This window comes from Monodon monoceros, unplaced genomic scaffold (genome assembly GCF_005190385.1).
Source record: "Monodon monoceros isolate NGI ecotype Baffin Bay Population unplaced genomic scaffold, NGI_Narwhal_1 Super_Scaffold_19, whole genome shotgun sequence".
NCBI classification, from domain to species: domain Eukaryota; kingdom Metazoa; phylum Chordata; class Mammalia; order Artiodactyla; family Monodontidae; genus Monodon; species Monodon monoceros.
In genome coordinates this window covers 63,546,854-63,561,891 of record NW_021703775.1, presented here as the reverse complement: position 1 = coordinate 63,561,891, position 15,038 = coordinate 63,546,854, and the positions used below count along the sequence as shown (strand labels likewise).

The following is a 15,038-nucleotide window of genomic DNA, read 5'->3' as shown; positions in this document are numbered from 1 at the left end:
GGGATCCGGATTGTTATTCTGGGTGTGATAATGAGAGGCCTTTAAGGGGAATTTCAGCAGGGCTTGATATGATCGAATTTGTGTTTTTAAAGAATCACTCTAGCTGCTGGGCAGGAAACAGCTGTAGGGGCAAGAGAAGAAACAGGGGAACAGGACACTAAAGTGGCCTAGGCAAGAGGGGATAGTGACTTGAACCAAACATTAATGAGGGAAACAGAGGAAAAAAATGAAGATTTCATTGTAAAGTTTGGAGGTAGAGTAGTTACTACTTCTGGATGGATTGGGTGTGGTGTATCAGAGAAAGAATCATAGGTGACTCCTAGATTTTTATCTTGAGCAATTGGGTGGATGCTTTTGCCACTGACTCAAATGGAGGAAGACCAGGGAAGAAAGAAGTTGGGGGGAAAATAGGGTTTTGTTAAGCTTGAGGTTAGACATCCATCTAGCGATTTAAGTAGGCAGCTGGAAAGAGGAGTCTGGTCTCTGAGGAGAGGTCGAAACTGAAGATACAAAGATGATGCATTCACATGTAGATGGCATTAAACTCACCTCAGGAGAGTGTGAAGGCGGAGAAGAGATGGGGCCCAGGCCAGAGCCCAGGGTGCTGCAGCAATTAGGCACTAAGCCGAGGAAGAGCTGTACATGGTGCAAGCATGGAGGTAGGAGGAAAATGAGGGAAGTGTGGTGTCGTAGAAGCCAAGAGAAAAACATAAATGGACAAGAGGAAGTGGAATCTACAGCTTATGTGGAGCCAAAAGAAGTACGTCAGGAATAAGGATCTATTCCATTGGAAAGAGAGGGTTTTCACCTCATTGTATGGATATGATCCCTGTGTTTAAACGGTTCTTTCTTTCTTTCATCTATGTTTCAAAGAAAAGTACAAGCCCTCATTAATCTTCTCACATCTGCTGCAGGTTGGACAAGTTTAGTAATCTGCCCTTTTCCTGCCTAGGAAGCAAAGACATGGCAGTGAAGCAATACCACCCCACCACGCTCTGACCCCACATGACTGGCCCAAGATGCTCCCTCCAGGGAGTATAATTAGTTTGCTAATTATACTTAGTTTGCTAATATATAATTAGTTTGTATAGTATAATTATAATATATAATAGTATAATTAGTTTGCTAATTATATAACCGGCGATCCTGACTCCAGACTCACATAAGGGGCACAAGGGTGGCAGGATCTGAATGACACAGTCAAGGGAAGATTAAGAAAAGGGCCTGGCTCAGGCACCTTCCATGATGCAATCTCCTAAGGACCTCCTGCCTCAGTTTCCCTAAACGTAAGCACCGGGAACAGTGGCTTTTCCTTCCCACTGTGCTCTGCTCCCACATGGGCTCCATTCCACCTTGTCTACGAGCATCCTTTCTCTCTCCTCAAACCCCTCAGATTACTGCCCACTCTTCCCCAAAGTGTTCCCAATTTCGCTTCATCCTCAGGTGCCTGGTACCATCAGGGAGAAAGCACTGGTCAGACACCCATATGTCTCTCTTCTCTGACTCAGCCCTTGCTAACCTCCATTTTAATGAGCCCATGTCTATATGATCCATGGGTGAAAGGTGAGAGGTGCAATGAAATTACCACTGGAGGGAGCAGGGAGTAGGTGGGCTTTTTTATCAAGGGGCACAGAGCATTTGGAATCTTCAATCTGAGACGGCAAGGGGGCTTCCTAAGCACGCTCGGGCACAAGGTGAGGAAGTCCCCCTGCCCCTCCTCCCTCCAGCTCTGACACAGCTGGACTTACCAGCCGCCAGATCCAGTTGACCTCTTGGTTCCCACGGGGCATGCAATGTCACCATCCACCCAGACACAGGAGGGAGCTCCAGGCTCGGGTGCCTCCACTTTCTGCCTCACAGCCATCCCCTCACCTCCACGAGGATCTGGGGAGGTGGCTGGGCCGGAATGCCACCTTTGCCCGGGAAGTGACACTCAGCCCAACAACCCAGAGCAAGTCTGCAGCCCTGGTCAGAGCCTCTGGTTACCTGCACAGGATGCAGCCTCGTCTTGGTACTTCCGATTCCTTCCACAGTTGTCACGGCAACATGGTGCAAGGAGCAAATGGGGGCCAGGCAGGCATTGGCAGAAAAGTGACTGGAACCCAAATTAAGGTCATTCCATCGACCACTCAGGTCATCAGAGCAGACCTGAGTGCAGGGTCTGGGAGATCTGTGATGCCTGTGTCACTTCTCCTCACTCTATATTATGTTCTTGTCTTTTCTACAGGTGTCCTCACCTCTCTACCCAAGACTCTGCGCCCGAGCTCCTCCAGCATCCTGTGGAGTCACACATCGGTGCACCCTAGGCCTCTGAGCTGGAGCATGGGAGCCAGGGTCACTTTCAGCTGCCTCTTAGCCTGACACTGGAGGCTGAGTCAAGAGGAAGCTTCTGGCAGTTTCCAGGCCCAAAGTGTGCTCCTCTCTCTGCAGGGCCCGTCCTTAGCCACTTCAATTTCAGAACCTCCTGTCACTTTTGCTTCTCTGCTTTCACTCACCTCCATTTCTCCCATTCCTCTGTGGGGAGAGGGAGGGGAAATCCCCAGGTGGCATGGGACACCAACCCCTTAGAAATAGCTTCCCCACATCTATCCCTTTATTCATCGCTCATTCACTCATACAGACAACATCAGTTACTGAAGGCCAACCAAGTGCCAGGCACCCTGCCGAGGGCTGAGGAAATAAAGGTGAATAAGATGGAATCTCTGTCCTCTAATAGCTTGCCTTCAACTCAGGAAAACAGAAGCCAGTGTGAAGATGAAATTTAAATATTTTACGGTAAGTGTTTCAGGAGGGCTATGCACAGGGCACCATGGCACCAGCAGAGACAAGGGGCACCTAACCCAGTCTTGGGAGGTCAAGGAAGGCTTCCTAGAGGAGGTGATATTTTGCCCAGTCCTAAAGTGCTAGTAAGAGATAGCCAGGTAGAGAAGTCCTTGAGAAAAGGACATTCAAGACGGGAAACAGCTTCTGCGAAGACCAAGAAATGAATGGGCATGGAGCATTGGTAGTTCACAATTGTTTCTGCATGAACAGAGTGCTGGACCCGTGAAGAGAAAGAAAACTGGAGAGGAAAGATGGGGAAAATTGCAGGACCTCACATGTTGAACAAAAAGATTGGACTTTAATTTGGGGGCAATGGAGGCCTACTGAAGGATTTCATGGGATGTGATATAAGTCTGAATCTTAAAAAGATGATTTTTTTCAGCAGTTCAGAATCTTGTCCATATATATTTATAAGCCAGGAAGATACTTCCTAAGACATCATTCTATAATGTCCCTCTTCATGACCAAAGTCTACTTAGAAACACAGGGGCTTACATGTATATGCGCACACGTACACTCACTCAAAAGCTGACCCCTGCATCACGGTCCTCAAAGGCCATCAGCCAGCAGGCAAAGGATACATGATCTTGTCCTGGAGACGATCATACTTGGAAAGCATCACCGTGCAGGCCCCACAGCCGCCTTCTCCGCAGCCCAGTTTTGTCCCTCTCAGCCCCACTGGATGGTCAAGGGTTAAAGAATATGAACTCAGAGAAAAAAAAGTCTTTGTTGGGCTGCTGGGAAATGCCTGGACTGAGCTTCGAGTGAAGAGCCATTCGTCCACACACAGGCTTAGGCCCCTCAACCCGAGAGGCAGCAGACCCACACGGCCTCCCACTCAGACGGGATCAGGGAATGAGGCCAATTCCATTGTACAGAAAAGGAAAGGCACCAGCACCCATGTGTCAACCCCTGGGACTGGAGTTCCACTGTCTCTAATCCTGGAGATTTTCTTGGGATCAAGGTCTTCTAGGTGTGGTCTTAACAGTCCCCCAACCCTGTGGTCAGGCACCTCAAAGACTGAGTATGTGGGCCAGCCCTCACATCACCCCAGCTGGTCGTGCAAGGAAGCCATTCAAGCCAGCATGGGACTTGCTGAGTTCGGCTTCCCTCATCCCCCCGCCAAACCTTTTGGATTGATGAAGTCCAGGGACCAAAATTAAGGCTGGACCAGGGGCTTCTGAATATCCATCCCATAGGATATGTGAATGGAAATTAAAATGAAGATATTTTTGAGGTCAGAAACCAACATTGGAGCCACCTCTTATATATTGGGGGAAACAAAATCTCTGATACTTTGTGCTTGAAAAGTGCCTAACTAATTAGGGCTATTCTGGAGAACAGCAGTTATGGTGGCCTCTTTCCCGGGGACACACAGGCTCCATCGCTGCTTTTCCCTCAGGCCCACAGGCCTCCAGGCCATCTATCTTCCTATTGAAGATGGAAGGACCTGAGGCTATTATCCCTGGTCACTTCCCTAATTTCAAGATAAAATTAATAACTAACAATGATAAAGCATCTTCTACTTGGAAAGCAGCTATACCCATGGACCCGTTTGATCTTCATAATAATGTGGTTAGCAGGTAGGGCAGGAATTTGTGAAAGAAAGAAAGAGAGAAAGAGAGAGAGAGGGAGGGAGGGAGGGAGGGAGGGAGGAAGACAGAGAGAGAGAAAGAGAGAGAGAGAGAGGGAAAGAGAGAAACAAAGAAGGAAAGGAAGGAAGGAATGAAGGAACGAAGGAACGAAGGGAGGAAGACTGAGACCCAAGATGTAATGTGCGCCCTGCAAGATGACAGCCACTTGTGTTACCTTGAGTGTTAGGGAACACGGCCATCTGACTCCTCCCCCACCATGCTGCTGCTTCTTTTAAAGCACAGCTGGGGAGGGATGTCTAGATCTCGAGTTATTCTCTTCACTAGTCTGGACGTATGAGATCAGCAGTTTAGACCACTCTAGGGGCACGTGAGGACGAATGGAAGCAGCCCAAAGTAGTCTAGAGGTCTTCTGCTAGCCTGGGCATCCTTCTGGAAGCCAGGGTAGAAGTCAAGGCTAGTGTCTTCTCTCTTGCCTGGAACTCCCACAGATCAACTCTCAACACAGGCAGCAGCAAGCCACGAGGCCTTCATATTTACATGCCAACTTTCAGGTTTGGAGTTCATTAGAGATTTGGCCTTTAAACCAGCCAACTGCTATGATCAGGAATTTCTGAGGCTGTCAGGTCTTCAAAACTGTACTAGAAATCTAAAATTGATGTCAACAATCTCTAAGAGTGAGCCTCTCTTTCCAGACCACCCAGGTAGATGGGCTGGAAATGGAGTCCCGTGCAGTCCCCTGATCCCATTGAGTGACTCCAGGTCTACAAAAAACACCATCAGGTCCATGTGCTGTGAACCTCCAGACCTGCCCCCACAAGGTCAAAAATCCAGGACAAAGTACACTAGAGCCAGCCACTATCTGATAGGAGGTGAAAGAACCAGAGGCAAGGCCATGGATTCCAGGCTGGCTTCTGAGGGTGCTGAAACGATCCTTTGTTGTTCCAAAGTATGTCACTGCAAGGAGCCACCAGACGTCCCTGCCTCTGGGAGCCACAAGGGTTTATAGACAGAGGTCAGGATGAGTATCATTCTACAACAGACCCCTAGAGAGTTTCCAGTGTGGGTGGGAAGTTCAGAGCATGGCTCCCAGCTTCAGTCCAGGTCTGCCAGCATTTGCCCAGAACACACGAGGGGGAGGTGTGTCCCTTAACACATCCAGCCTCGCTTCCTCCTCTGTTAAAGGGATCGCTGTGAATCAGTGAGATAGCCTACATAAACCACCTTGAACTCCACCCATATGTAGTCAGTGCCCATTAATGTTAGCTCCTCTTCTAGCTTTACTGCTGGTATTGTTCCAGGGCCTCAGAATACTTTCCTACTAGGAAAGAACAAAAGGGATGGGGGATCCTACAGAAGCACTCCCCACTCTGGGAGCACAGCAGTACCCCAACCCTGCTCAGGAGTCCCCCACCCCATGCTTCCCAGTGCCTGCCATTCCCACAGTGGATGGTGCCTCTACACGATTCCCACCTCAGGCATCCTTTTCCCCAAAAAATACCCCTTCCCCTGACTTTCTCTCCACCTTCGCAGAGCTAGAAACCCTGCCTGGGAAGCCCATTTATGTATTAACAAAGGTCTGCTGAGGCAGGCTCTGCTCCTCCTGGGGGTGGGGGGAGGGGAATGACCATGAAGCTTGCCAGAGCTAAGGAGGGTCTTTTGGAGCTGCTTGTTTTACAGGCCCAGGGTAAAACCTTGGCATTACTAGAACCTTAAATGCAGGAGACTTGAAGAACATCAAGAACCACGTTCTTACTCGGCAGCTGAGAATTTCAGACCCACCAGGCTCAAATGACTTCCCAAGGTCACACAGCTGCCAAGTGGCAGAGTTGCAACTGAGACACAGGGGTCCAGAGCCCTAACCCAGTGCTCTTTCCTCTGCACTTCACGGCCTCCAGACCAGTCACTAGCAAATGGGGTCAGGCCCAGAGAACGAGTCCCCAAGTGCCCCCTCTCCCTCACCCCTGCTCCAAAGTCAGGATACATTTTCTTCTCAGGTAGGCCAAAAGGGTTGTTTCTGGATCTGCATTTTTCTCCACCACCTATAAAAGCAAACACCAAAGAAAACTATATCAGAGGTATACTTAGTCATCGTCTCACCCAAGAATTTGTAGAGTTAATGGAGACGTGCTACATATATCATGAAAACGAAGGTGTTTTTCTTAATTCTATAAGATAAGCATATTAGCTGCAAGCCAAATCGTGTACCTGCGGACATGCTGCAATTGTAAAATTCTGCATTAGTGCTCAGCTCTGGACCCACCACAGAGCACTTAGGTACAGCGCCGGCCGTGCTGGGCTGACCAAGGCAAAGTTCCCTTCAAATTGAACAAGTCATTTCATTTCCAGCTGCTGGAGCACATTTGTGAACGCCAGGGACAGCTGGGAGCGGTGGCATGCAGACCTCTGACTTTGCATCCTGGAGGGTGGACTCTCAGGCGGTGGACGACCAGTCTGCTGGCCTGTGCTCATAACAGAGTGTGGTATGCGTTGGGTCATCACAGTCAACAGCACTAACACAGGTTAGAAATGGAGGAGAAATCTCAAACCAAAGGCCCACAAACAGAATGTTCAATAAGGCAGAAAGTTTGTCCATGAGCTGTGGTGCTAGTTTCAGATGCAAATCATCAAAGGAAATCTATGAAAACCTGTTTCACTTCTCCTCATGCATCATCAAGCCTAAAAGGGTCTGGGTGATTGGGATGATTAAGGGGAGAGAATGTGTGATAAGAGTTTCTTTAGAGAGACCTGCACTATGATTCTCACATCTTCCTAAAGTAGGAGGAGGAGGTATCTGCCTCACACCTCCAACTTCATGAGGGGCTTCTATAGCCCTACATGTAAAGCTCACATGCTGCAGGGCATATGGTGGTCTGGCTTAGCTAAAAGATAGAAAAAGTCTTACCAGACAAGCTGAGGAAGAATTGTAGTGTAAGGATTGATGTGCACTTCCAGAGTTTGGAAGAGCAAAGGATGTGAAATTGTTGTGCCATGGACCCAGCACCGGCCATATGTGAGAGAGAGAACTTGCTTGGAGGTTTTTAAATCATTCCTGAAAGACTGACTACAGGAGGTGATGGGACCTCCATCAGAGTCTGTGTGGAGTGGACCTCCCAAAACCGGAGGCTGAGGGAGAACAGCCAGACTGAGAAAACAGCCCCCTACACCATGTCATGAGACTTGCAGTTGAAGGTTCCCAGCAGCGGGAAGCCATCCTACACCAGCACCTAATAAATAAGAACTTTCTCACTACCCTCTCCTCTCTGTCCTGAAATGAAACTGTGTTTGGCAACTTATAATTGCCCATAGGATTTTTTGTTCACTAAGAGTAATCCAGAAGGTCATGAAACTACCAGAATTTACCCTTGAATAAAGTTGAAAGGAAAGTGGAAGATAAAATTAATTTTCTTTTATGATTATACCCCACAGGTACAGCTTGTTCAAATTTTCCTGGTTATAAATTTCACACAAGGAGTTGTTTCTTTTCTCTTGGAAATTAAATCATAAATGCACAAAATAAAAGTCTTTATTACCTTTCTCATAGATGGCAATAAGGTCCTCTTAGCTTACCAAGAGGCTCCTGCCTCCCCTTCCTCCTGCCCTGCTGCTCTCCTTTTATCACATCCCATCAGTTCTCTGCTCAGTGCCTTCAGTGACCTCCCACACATTCAAGGTAGCATCCAAGTTCCTTAGGCTGTCTTTCAAGACCCTTTTCAATGTGTCCCCAGTCTTCATTTTCAGCCTGTTCCCCTCCTGCTTCCCTGCCAAGCTGGTCTTCATACTCCAGTGAAAATACAACTTAAACCTTCTAACTCCTGTGCCTTTGGCCATTCCATTCCTCTTTCACCTGCATCTTGACTTATTAGAAGACCCCAAACACTTCCTTATCACCCCAGCCACAAGTGGTCCAACCTTCCTTGAATTCCTCAGAGAATGACCAGACCACTCTCATGGCATGGCTGTGGTGTTTGTCCCAGCAAACCCCACAGAACCCTCTCTCAAAAGGATGCCCAAAGGAAATGTGTATTCTAAAAGAAAAACACTGTGGGGAAGTGAGCTTAGGAAATGCTGGGTTAAACAGATTGCTCTGGTAAAACTCAAGCACCAAAACAAATAATAGCCATAATGGATTACAAACCATTAACTAGAATTGAAACTCGTAAGTCCAAACTGATCATTAATAAATAAACAAGTAGGAGAGAAAGGAAAGTTCTTCCTGACAGAAGAATACCAACTAGTGGCCATTTTGGGTGGCCATTTTGTAATTCAGCACAATAACTGATCTGGTCAAGAATTATCAATGGATGCTGCAACTAGCAGATGAAAGTTTGATAATCAAGGTATTTACATAGTCCCAAAGTATCTTCTCACAGATTATTCATTAATTATAAAGGGAAAAGAGTACTCTTACAGTGGAGATGGCAAGATTACTGGTGGACACCACCTTAACTGAGTGATCAAAGTTCACATCACAAATAATGGGGAAAACCGATAACATGTGCTTCCTGATATAATCCACCAAGAAAGACATGTCACTTCTCTGGTATCCTGCCCAAAATGCAGACTCTGAGTCTAATTAGAAGAAAGCACGACAAGCTCAAAATGAGGGACATTTTAAAAAATAATGGCTTGTTCTCTTCAGAAACATCAATGTCACAAAAGAGAAAGGAAAGCTAAGGAGCTGTTCCAGATTAAGGGAAACTAAAGAGATATGACAACTAAGTACAAGGCATGATCCTGGATCCTGGGATTGGGGGGTGAAAGCCATAAATGACTTTACTGGGAAACTTGGAATAACGCTCTGCATAAAGTTTATAGATTAGACTAGTATTATGTTAACACTAGATTTCCTGATTTTTATAATTAGATTGTGGTTATGTAAGAATACACTTATTCTTAGTTTAAGGGATAGAGAAGTATGATATCTGAAATTTATTTTTTATACTTATTTATTTATTCATTTATTCACTAGGTTGCATTGGGTCTTAGTTGTGGCACACGGGCTCCAGAGCATGCAGGCTCAGTAGTTGCGGCAAGTGGGCTCTCTAGTTGTGGTGCACGGACTCTAGAGTGTACGGACTTAGTTGCCCTGCGGCATGTGGGATCTTAGTTCCTTGACCAGGGATTGAACCTGCATCCCCTGCATTGGAAGGAGGATTCTTAAACACTGGATCACCAGGGAAGTCCCTGATATCTGAAATTTATCCTCAATGGTTCAGAAAGAAAATTTTATACTTTATGTATTTATTCCAATTAATTACATGCATAAATATATATATAATTATGTATTTATATATCTATATATCTATTTATATGCACAGATCTATACACATGTATGTATACTTAAAGAAAGGATGTTAAAGCAAATGTGGCAAAATGTTAGGTGTTGAATTTGGGCAAGTCTATTTAATATTTCTTTGTATTCTTCTTGCAACTTCCTTGTAAATTTAAAATACCTTTAAAGTACAAAGTCTGAAAAATAAGTTTCTTTAGTAGAGGGTTTCTCAGGGTTTTAATATTCATCCATTCATTCTGTCCACATTCATTGGGCACCTACTATGTGCCAACACTATACAAAGTGGTCTAGGAATATCTAAGAAGAGTATCTGGTGGGGATACTTTTCTTTGAAATACATTTTGGAATATGGTACCTTACCTAATCACAATCCACTTTGCCAACTAGTTCATAAACTCCTGAATGGTAAGTGCCTGGTCTTAGAGATTGTATTCCTCCAGTACATATGTGTCCCATAGGCTCAGGCCTCAGAGGAGCTTGTAAATGTTGACAACATGGGTAGGTGGGTGGGTGAGTGAGTGACTGTTGTCTCATCACTGACTGCTGCTTCTCGTGGGGGTCGCTCCTGGACACCTTCAACTGCACCCTACACGCCGAATCTTCCCAGACTCCTCTAGGGGCCACCATCTCCACTAACCAGAGAGTGACTGTTCAGAAAAACAAGAATCCTGTCCCCCAAGAGGATGGTCACTACGGTGATACCAAAATCCTGGGCAGCTCTTTCCCTTCGACTCTGACTCTAGATCAGATGCGGAAACCATAGTCACCAAGACCTGTCACCACCACAGAATGCCCTCGAGGTATTTGATCATTTACATCTTACACCCTCTCCAGGACCACAGTGAGTGAAGACAGAATCCTGGACAGTGGTCCAAAACAGGGAGAGTAGGAAGCTCATATTTAAGAGTGAGTCACTAAGTACCAACAGCTTCTTTGGTAACCTCCTTGCACAATATCTGGTAACAAAAGATCTAGAATATCTTGGGAATAGAATTAGGAAGAAACTTACAGCTGTCTTTATTTGACTGGGAATTCCCTCGCTTGGTCTAGTTTTTAAAGCGCTGCTTTCACCTCATCCCTCCTTGCATTGCCTCACCACCTTTCCAGCAGATTCTCAAAAGTCTGCGTGTTTATAAAATTAAAAGCACTGATATTCATCACAGAAACCTGTAGTAGTAGAAGCTTCAAGAGATAGTAGGGTTTGGGCTTCCCTGGTGGCACAGTGGTTGGGAGTCCGCCTGCCGATGCAGGGGACACGGGTTCGTGCCCCGGTCCGGGAAGATCCCACGTGCCGCAGAGCGGCTGGGCCTGTGAGCCATGGCCGCTGAGCCTGCGCGTCCGGAGCCTGTGCTCCCCAACGGGAGAGGCCGCAACAGTGAGAGGCCCGCGTACCGCAAAAAAAAAAAAAAAAAGAGATAGTAGGGTTTGATTTAATGATACTATCTACAAATTTTAAATTGCTTTCCTAAGGTGAAAATAAAATACATGGGGAAATAATTTTCACCAAACCAGATTCACCTTGAAATGCTCACTTCTAGATCCGGTGCATCATAGCAAACCGTCCCCAAAGAAGAACAGAAGCTTGTACCGTCACACGTGAACTGATGGCTTAATAAATAATCAAACCTTAGAGTGAGACTGTGCCTTGGAAGTCACTGAATCCGTTTGCTCACCCAATATAAAAATTGCTTAGGAAAATGCCATGAAGATGCCACTGTGTAAGTAATGGATGGAGAAAGCCAATTCAACGACTGTTTCTTAAATCTCTACAATGCAATTGCTGAATGTGACAAAGTCGTTGGAATTCTTGGCTGCAAGTCTAACAGCCACCAACAAGGATGATTTGCCCTGCCTCTTAGTTTGCTACCAGAGACCAATTCTGAAAAGAAGTCGGCACAGAGAGACAGCTCTGCACCTGGAAGACACAGCTGACCCCAGTTCCCAGGGCCACCCAGTGATACCACTCAAACTGAATCCAACAGTCCTGGGAGCACTGACATTGTGGCGGCTCATGGAATTCCCCTGCTACTCATCCAAATATATCCTGACAATTTAAGCACTAGATGCATTTTAGTTCTTGAAAATTGCCTCCCAAGTCACCCAGTTTCTCAACTCAAAATTGCCAATGCTGCAAAACAAATAAAATTGCTCTGACGATGGGGTATAATCATCACTCATACTGTGCACACGGCCATTCACAATGTGCAACCAAGGCTACCCTTTTACTGTCGCTTTCCTTTCCAACGAGGGAGCTGAAGCAGATGCAAGCACCTCAACACCGGTGTAGGGAGAGCAAGTGGACAGTGGAGACAATGTGATGTGCTTGCCCCCTCTTCTCCCTGCACCTGCATTAAGATCCGCAAAGATTCTCACCCTTCCGGTGCTGCAAGGACTGGTACCCTTATCATAAGACCGCCCTTTGCCCTACCATCCCCACCTTCCCTAGGTCCCTGTGCAGCAATGAAGTTAATCCAAGTGAGCAATTTTTATCAAAGTAAGAGGTTTGCAATACTTATATGTATAACTAAGTGTGGGGTGGGGGGGGGAGAAAAGCGTGCCCTTTAAGAAATAAAAATTGTGACTTGCCACAAGATGTCAGTATATGTCCTCACACGACTTAGCTGTTACATTTACACAGATGAAATATCAGAATCAAAGCTGTGTACATCTTATACCCTGAGATTAGCAAGAAAACACATTCCTGCTCCTTTTCTCAGTAAAGAAAGCAACAAAAGCCGTAGGACACATTTGATTAAACACAGAAATGGAGGTGACCTCCAATCTCACCTAGAACCCTGCCCACCTTTCTCAGCTTCCTGCCAGTGTCTCTATTACCACGAAGAGGTGGCAAGGAGCACGGGTGAACTCACAGGCGCCTTTCTTCTCGCTTCCCTCCCCATCACTGCTTTACCCTGTGAGTATCTTGACTGTGTTCTAACCCTGAGAAGGTCTTCTTTCCCCAGTGTTACCCCAAATGCAGCAACAGCTTTGAAGGAAGAGAGAGAAAGAGAGAAGGCGAACAAATAAGGGAGAACACAAAAGAGAGAGAACAAGAACAGGTCTTTTCCGGAGGACACACATCCCTCCCGGGGATCAGGGAAATCAGAGAAAGGGTCAGCTTCTGCTTACCTTTTTGCCATTCACAAAGAAAACCAACTCATCTGCTGTCATTGTCACAGGTTGGGGGTCCCTGAACTCCAGGTACCTTATGCCCAAGAGGCACTGCCAGTTATTACTGCTCTGCAACTTGAAAAATACGCCTCCCAAAAAAATGAAATGAAGTCAGCCGATGGGAGGGACCAAGCTCAGAGCTTCGGGGCATGGAGAGTTCTTGGCAAAAAACACCCGTTTACATAATCAAGGAAAATGCAATCACACACAGCAAATCACACCCCCAACACCTGTGTCGAAGAGCACAGAGGAAGACACAGGCAGATATCAGCAAGGAGGATGCCTTGGTGCCAGATGACTGTGGGTCTTAGGAACCACCCTCACAGAACCTGCTTCATCCTCCCACTTGCTGAAGACGGAGAAGGCGGAAGGGCCATGGTCATAGTGACAGTCACGGCAATAGAGGTGATTCACACCCTCCGCGTCTACACTTGTCATTTTACCATTTAGGTTTACAGCAACCCAGACTCAGCACTTACATGCAGGACTCATTCTCCCAGAGCTTGGAGGGGTCTGGAGTCATAAGAGGCAGGGTCCAGTTCTTCAGACGCAAAATCTTGCATTTGACCTCAGCAGGTCTCTTATCACTTTCAGAACGCACTTATTTTCATCCTGTAAATGGGCAAATGAATGACATCAAGAGCAAAAGGCTGAGTGACAAATGATGTATTTTTGGAAGTGCTTTGTAAATAAGCAAACAACCAAAATTTTTATTACTATTGCAAATGTATTCTCAACAGCACAGCAAAAATAATCCTGATAACAAACCACTTTTGAGGTTTTCCTTTTGTTTCTCTCAGGGAAATACCCTTGATTAAATTGTGGGAATAACTCATAAAAATATTTCAAAATACTGTACCAAATAAAATGTGCGTATCTCATAGGCATAGGCCAAATTAATACAGAGCTGAAAACCTTCCCCCATCCAGTCTCCATTAACTCCTGGTATAAACACACATGCATATCACCCACCCAGGCAGCACCAATGGGCTCTAAAGTCCAGCGGCCAACTGCCCTTCCCAACTCTCTCTCTCTCTCTCTCTCTCTCTCTCTCTCTCTCTCTCACACACACACACACACACACACACACACACACACCAGCATTCTCTCTGGTCTTCTACGAAGCTAGCCTCTGTGAAGTAGGTCACTTCCACTACACCCCTTGAAAGATATGAGTGGGGAAGAAAGCAGTATTGGGCAGATGTGCTTGGTACAGAAATAATCTAGAGAAACTGAAGACTGCCAGGACAGCCACCATGTTATCAACACGATGCCGCTCTCCACACAGACTTTATTTAAGCAGGAGATGAAATTCCACTCGTAGGGTGGCTAATCATCCCAATTTGTCCCCAACTGTCTTGGTTTTAACACTAAATCCCTGGCAAATCCTTCAGTCCAAGGCAAACTAAGATGATTGGTCAGCATAAAACAGTGGTTCTTAACTGGGGAAGGGGGATCTTCATCCCAGGAGCCTTTCTGGCAATGTCTGGGGATATGTCTTGTTGACAGAAATCATCAATAATCAATTAATAATAATAATAATAGAAGAGAGTTTTATTTGAGCCAAACTGAGGACTACACTCCAGGAGACAGTGTCTCCGATAGTTCCAGAGAAACATGGTTTTCAGAACAGTTTTATATCTTGTCAGAAAAAAGAGCATCTAACATGACAAGAGTACATCCCTTCATGGTTTCAGAAAAGACAGATCAGCACATACACAGCACATTTACTGACAGATCAGTAAAGCCCTGGCACCTAGGAAAGGAGACTTATCATGAAAGGAGTACCAGCACTGGTGTCCCAGGAAGGGAGGCATTTACTATTTATCTTTAAAATGGACAGTTTTACTTCTGGTCAATGCAGCCTTTTCTTTATCAGTTAAAGCAGGTGTACGATGTATATTTAATAGGTCACAAAACAGGCTGTTCTAGTTAGCATAAAGTTAAATCATGTATATGCCAGAATGACTTCCCCATACCTCAATATGTGAACATTTCTTCCATCATTTCTTTTTTTTTGATTGAATAAAATCTTTCAAAAGAAAGCAGTGATGACCAAAGTATTTGTCCCTTGATGCCAGAGTAGTTGCTGCCTGTCCAACATGTCCCTCGTGCTAGGACTTCCTCTCTCTTTCTTTTTTCTAGGAAAAGAGTTG

The 15,038-nt window shown here is 45.8% G+C and overlaps 1 protein-coding gene across 6 annotated transcripts in view; it reads right to left on the bottom strand.

The window, feature by feature from the left end:
- Positions 1-12,958, bottom strand: part of XDH (xanthine dehydrogenase) — a 61,090-nt gene extending 48,132 nt beyond the window's left edge. For 4 of the 6 annotated variants that reach the window (XR_003794940.1, XM_029232266.1, XM_029232270.1 and 1 more), the window contains exons 1-4: positions 12,841-12,958; positions 6,400-6,457; positions 3,405-3,501; positions 1,987-2,095 (exon numbers count right to left, since the gene is read on the bottom strand). Coding sequence is in view for 5 of the 6 variants with exons in the window: in XM_029232266.1 (XP_029088099.1) it covers positions 1,987-2,095; positions 3,405-3,501; positions 6,400-6,457; positions 12,841-12,882 (306 nt within the window). In the remaining variant the exon portion in view is untranslated. Of the gene's footprint in view, positions 1-1,986; positions 2,096-3,404; positions 3,502-6,399; positions 6,483-12,840 lie in introns of all 6 variants that reach the window. The other 2 variants (XM_029232268.1, XM_029232269.1) reach the window with 2 other exon arrangements.
- Between the last annotated feature and the right edge of the window lie 2,080 nt (positions 12,959-15,038).